Source organism: Denticeps clupeoides, chromosome 19 (genome assembly GCF_900700375.1).
Source record: "Denticeps clupeoides chromosome 19, fDenClu1.1, whole genome shotgun sequence".
Classification (NCBI taxonomy): Eukaryota; Metazoa; Chordata; class Actinopteri; order Clupeiformes; family Denticipitidae; genus Denticeps; species Denticeps clupeoides.
In genome coordinates, this window is record NC_041725.1 from 6,592,821 (window position 1) to 6,598,498 (window position 5,678).

Below are 5,678 nucleotides of genomic sequence, written 5' to 3' on the forward strand. Positions count from 1 at the left end.
CGAAGTTTCGGGGGTCTTTGGAAGATTTTGGGGACATTAGCGCGCGTCCATGTGCAAAACACTGAAAACAGCCATAACCTGCTTAAAATGACACATGATCCTTCTTTTCAATTTCAGGAATGTTTTGTTTGTTTTACTTTTATTCGTCGTTTTAATCGGACTCAATATCAAGCGCGGTGCAAACAAATTGTACTTTTCGCAGATAATTCTCAAATATCTACAAAGAATATATACAAGGCAAGAGCAAGAGCGTGGATTTGAATTCCACACCATTTGGGAAATTCGTAGATTGGAGATCTGTCCTGAAATCTAAACGCTGTTCAAACTTTCCTTCACTGTTTTAAATGTAGTTGCAAATATTAAAATGGCGCGTTGGAATTTTTCAAATGTTAACAAAATTACAGCAACAACAGTAAAAAAAAAGCATATAAACCAGCGACAAGTCTGTTATAGAAAGATTTTGTTGGTTTATTGTATGAACTGAAACCTTTTTGTTTCGATGAGTCCACGTTCCACATTAAGCGATGCGATTAAAAAATATAAAAAAGGGAATCGAGTGCTGCTCCAGGAGTCCTGGTGCCCGCTGCAGAGGTACGTTTACTATCACCGTCAGAAATAAAAAAAATAAAATAAAAATAATAACTCGACATTACAGAGAAAATTCACATGGTTCCAAACACGCAGAGAAATAAAACAGCAAATGTTCCCACAACAAAACCCGAAATACGTGTGCGTGTGCGTGTACGTGTGCGTGTTGTGGTGTATTAACATATTTTACACGTGCCCGTACCGTATCGTGACTACATGTCGACACCGTTTCTTATTCGCTGTCGCGTTAGAGGGGACGCGACACTTTTGTCGTCAGTGTGCGTGGGCCTCCCCGTGTCACTGCCGGGGTGGAGGTGACCGTGGGGTGACAGTGGCTGAGCGGGGCTTTACAATACAGACAAATTCATGCAAAAAAAAAAAAATCTCGTCTTGTTCCCGTGAGTAGAAAAAAACTGTGATTATTTTACGTGTGTGTGTGTGTGTTTCGCGTTTTTTTTCACAAACATTCCAGTTTCCACAGCGAAATAAAACGAGGCCAGCCTCTATTTTCAAAGTCAACCAATAGTGGATTAAAGCAAAAAAAGAAGAAGAAGAAGAAGGTGCGCAGAATAGTTCGCTTTGTCTTACAGAAGCCGAACGTCCCAGCTGCGTTTTCGTAAAACTCGTCTTTGTGGACGTTTTCCTTTTTTTTTTTTGTTTTTTTTTATTCCTCTCAAAGTCTCTTCAGCTCCCACTGACAATACTGAAATAGAGTAAATAACACCAGCTTCATCTCCGCCGTTGTTGGAATCCAAAAAGAAAAGAAAAAAAGATATATATATTTATATATATATTTTTTTTTTGATGGAGTTCTCCCGTCCCGGCGCGTCCTCGTGAAAACATAAATAAGGTCCGTTTTAAAAAAAAAAAAAAAAAAAAAAGAAACGAAGGGAGGGAGGGAGGGAGGTCACAGGCCCAGCGCGGCCGCGTGCTTCTTGGCCTTCAGCCGCAGGTCCGCGATGCTCGAGTTCTTGTTGGTGGTCTTGGCCGCGGCGGCCGCCGCCACCACCGACGCGGCCGACGCCGACTCCGCCGCCAGCGTGGCCAGCGGCAGGCCGAACGGCGGCGCGGGGAACATCATGTAGGGCGCATGCGCCGCCAGGTGCGAGTGCAGGTGGTGGTGCGCATGCGCCACGGCGCTGTCCAGCTGCAGCTGCGCCTGCACCTGAAAGGAGAAGGGCGGCACGTTGCAATGACTATCCTACGAGACGCACGGACAGGGGGGGTGGGTGGGAGAGAGAGAGGGGGGGGGGGGAGAAACACGTTAAAGTTCAGGGGGTGAAAGGTCAGGCTCTGGCCCAGCAACTCTTCATACATGGCGGCTTTCCATCATCTGGAAGGAACTCGATTCAATTCCGATATATTAACAAACACCTCGTTAACTAACGATTATAATGATTAGAAAGTCGTTAGACTGAAGGTAACAACGAAAATATTGTAATTCTTTCCCCCGATAATTAGAATACACCAATTTTCATATGGAAGGTGCTGATGCTGGCCAGATCAGCTATACAGAGGGCCAAAATATCGACAATAAAACGACGACATTTGGGACAGGCCCGTGCCAAGGCCCTCTGGGCCCCTGGGTGTGTCACTTGCCTGTTGGAAAGGCATCCGCAGGGCTCCCACGTTGACGTACGGCGCGACGCGGCACGCTTCGAACTGGTTCGCCGCTCCGATTAAAACCCCTGCCAACAGAGCGCCATCAGTGTGTCAGTCGCGACCGTTTAGCTCTGCGTTACGACGATAAGCTACGAATATAAAATGTAAAAGATGGATGAACGACGAACGGAGGGGGTTGAGACACCGTACCTTTGTGCAGCTGATTCTCCTGCTTTCTGCATTTGGCCCTCCGGTTCTGGAACCAAACCTGTGTGTGGGATGGTGGGATGAGGAGGGGGACAGAAACGAATGAATTCCCCTGATCAAGGTCCGCAGAAAAGACCACAAAAAAACAGCAGCCATGCAGCAGAAACAGAATAAATACAGAATTAATAATATATATTATATTTAATATATAATGGGGGAGGCTCGTCTTGATAGAGCCGTAATAAATGACCTTCCCAGCGCCGGTGTCGCGTTTCGTCCCAAATGGACCCCGCGACACCCGACACCAGCGCGACATGACGGCTTCGGACACGTGATCTGCTTAAATTAATTACCTTTATCAGCCGCGTTTCGTTTAATTACCGCTACAACAAGTGCGATACAAAGCCCCGTTTGAAGATAGGCGCTTTTATTATTATTAGATATATATATATTTTTTTTACTTTTTAAACCCCCTCCCCTCGTTTTTTTTTTTGGATCTGGGTTGGGAGATTAGGCGACTCATTACTATGTTAATCTACTCCCAATCCCCAGCAGAGCCGCGGAAAAAACGAACCCGGTGCACAGTTTATCGGTTTCCCTCCGGTTCGCTTTCTACACGGAAACCTTGATCCGCGCTTTTAAAAAGGGGAAAAATAAACCAGCCGTAATAACGTCGGATTGCGATCTCGAGATCGGCGTCGGGCCGCCGCAGCGCCGCGGTTCAAGTGCGACGTGTATTCTTCTTTATTATCCTGCTTATTTCTTTCTTCTGCTGGAACATGAAAAGGGAGGCTCGTGGTTTTATTATTACAGGAGATGGAGAAACCAGCATCCGATTTCTGTTTGGGTAGGGAGCAAAAAAAATAAAATAATAATAATAATAAATTATGCATAATTTATGCAAATCCGCCGCGCTGCGTGCGACACAATAACACACTTTGATGAAATTTCAAACTTTCTTTTTCTTTAAAGCAGCGGAGGTCCGTTATAAAACGTCAGAAAGCGTCCATAAATTCGGAAGAAAGGGAATAATCCGTCTTTCCCTGATAAATCACGTCAGAATGCGGCTCCGGTTCCCTCCTTCTCCCGTTACACTTCATCGTACAATGTTTCTGTGCAGATGGCACCGACCCCCCCCCAGACAAAAAATATATATAAATCTGCTGCAGATGCTGCCTGTTGAGCTGTAATGGCGAGATCGATGCTCACCATGTTCCACTTATGGCGCAATTTGCTATTATTTTTATTATTATTATTATTACTATTTTTGATACACCGATAATACATGCACGTTTTATTGGGGGGTCGATAATTCATCCCGGATATTTGGTCTTCCTGTAACGTCCATCCGACTAAATAATAATTCAGTTAATAAATACGTAATGTTTTTTGGATTTTATCAAAAAATTGTGACCCAATTTCAACGCTGTCCGAGAAGTTTGCTCGTTCCAAACCGCGCACCGCTCGACGACGCTGACGTCACGGCCGCCGCGAAGTCTCGCGAGAGCTCCGGCGCTCACCTGCACTCGCGCCTCGGACAGGCCGAGCCGCTGGCTCAGCTCCTCCCGCATGAAGGCGTCCGGGTAGTGGGTCTCGTCGAACAGCCGCTCCAGCTCGTTCAGCTGCTCCAGCGTGAAGTTGGTGCGGCTCCGCCGCTGCTTGATCTTCGTCTGGCTCTCGTCCTCCAGCGCCTTGCACTCCTCCCTGCGCTCCTTCACGTCCGCGGGGCCTTGGCGAGGGAGCAGAAAAATATATTTCATTTATATTATTATTATTATTATTGGTATTACATTTATTAATATATATTTTTTTCGAAATCGACGCTGAGGGCAAGTTTTATATCCATTTTTTTGGCCGCGCAGAGGGGGCAGCACCCCAGGGTCTCCTCGCTCGGGGGTGTTTTGGAGTCCCGGAGAGGCGCTTCAATTATTTATATTCCTTATCCATATGGATACGACGGGACGGGGCTAATGACGCACTTAACCGTCCCGCAAAATACACGTCCGACACCGACACATTTCCTGAAGGCCGCAGCGCAGTAGAAATGGTGTTTTTATCCCAGCTGGAGAACATTACACGCAGTTCATTTGTCTGGCGTTCGTGGGAGAATAATATAGTGTTTTTTTTTTTTACGAATATTGTCTGTGTTTCAGCGCGGCCGCCGTTCATTTCAATTTCATCTAAATCGACGGGATCCGAAATAAACGCGGATTTATCGGTCGCGTTCGGTCGTTTTGGCGACAATGCAGTAATTTATGGCGGACAAGGCCGCGGTGGCCTTGTAACAGGTGATGCTGCTGGTCGGGGGTCTCTGGAGGGGGGGGGGGTATAAACTTTTTGTTTTTTATACCGGACAACGGGAGAAATAAGCAAACTTTGAACGATCCAAATCTCTGGACATGAATATTAACTGTGTCTTTTTAAATATCGACAACACCACCAGCAACACATTTTTTCCCGCATAAATAAAATATGTCAATTGAATATGGATAATGTAAAAATGCCAAAGAAAAAAAATAACTGTTTAAATTATTATTATTTTTTTTAATAAAATATTTAGAAATTAATAACCATAAATTCACGGCTTCTCTGAAACGGATGAGGATGGAGCGTTTACCGTCCATGACTTTCGGGCTGCCCGCATCCCTGACCCGGTCCAGCCCGACCACCGCGTCCGGCTCCCGGCACGGCGAGCGCGCTCCTCCGCGCGCCACCGCCGCGCCTTGCGCGTCCTCCCTGGCCGCGTCCGCCGTCAGAGGCTCCCGGCCCCGCGCCGCCGCCGCCGCCGCCGCCGCCGATCCGGCTTCCAGCACCTCCCGGTACGTGATCGCCTCCTTCTTCTCCTTCACCTTGTGGTCAAACGATTTGGAGACGAACGCGGTGAGCTCTTCCATCACTGTGTCCCCCCCACCGGGCTTCTCCTCTCCGTCTTCCGCTCAGCTCCGAGAGGAGGGCGGCCCGGGACTCGGCATGAAGCGCGTCCGTCCGTCCGTCCGTCCGAAGCGCGGAGGAGCGGGAGGCTCGCCAGTGATCCGCGATTGAAGTCGGTCGCACCATTTATACTCCGCAGCGCAGCCGAGTATCACCCACCCACCCACACACACACACACACACACACACACACACACTCACACACACACACACACACTCCTCGACCAGCCAGGAAGAGCCCCCTTCCCTCAGCCTACACTGGCGGGACTTCTGAGCCCGCCACGAACGGGGTGTGGCCGCGGCGCGTGACGCAGAAGGTAAAAACGCGGTGAAGAGTTGAAAACCTGTCG

General features: G+C 48.0%; 1 protein-coding gene across 1 annotated transcript; it reads right to left on the bottom strand.

Moving 5' to 3' along the window:
* Nucleotides 1-1,483: 1,483 nt before the first annotated feature.
* On the bottom strand, nt 1,484-5,443 carry shox2 (shox homeobox 2). The gene is given in 7 exon segments (XM_028962386.1): nt 1,484-1,753; nt 2,188-2,276; nt 2,401-2,458; nt 3,918-4,126; nt 5,015-5,102; nt 5,104-5,195; nt 5,198-5,443. Coding segments are annotated over 7 exon segments (888 nt in total). The 5' UTR covers nt 5,292-5,443; the 3' UTR covers nt 1,484-1,495.
* Nucleotides 5,444-5,678: the final 235 nt, after the last annotated feature.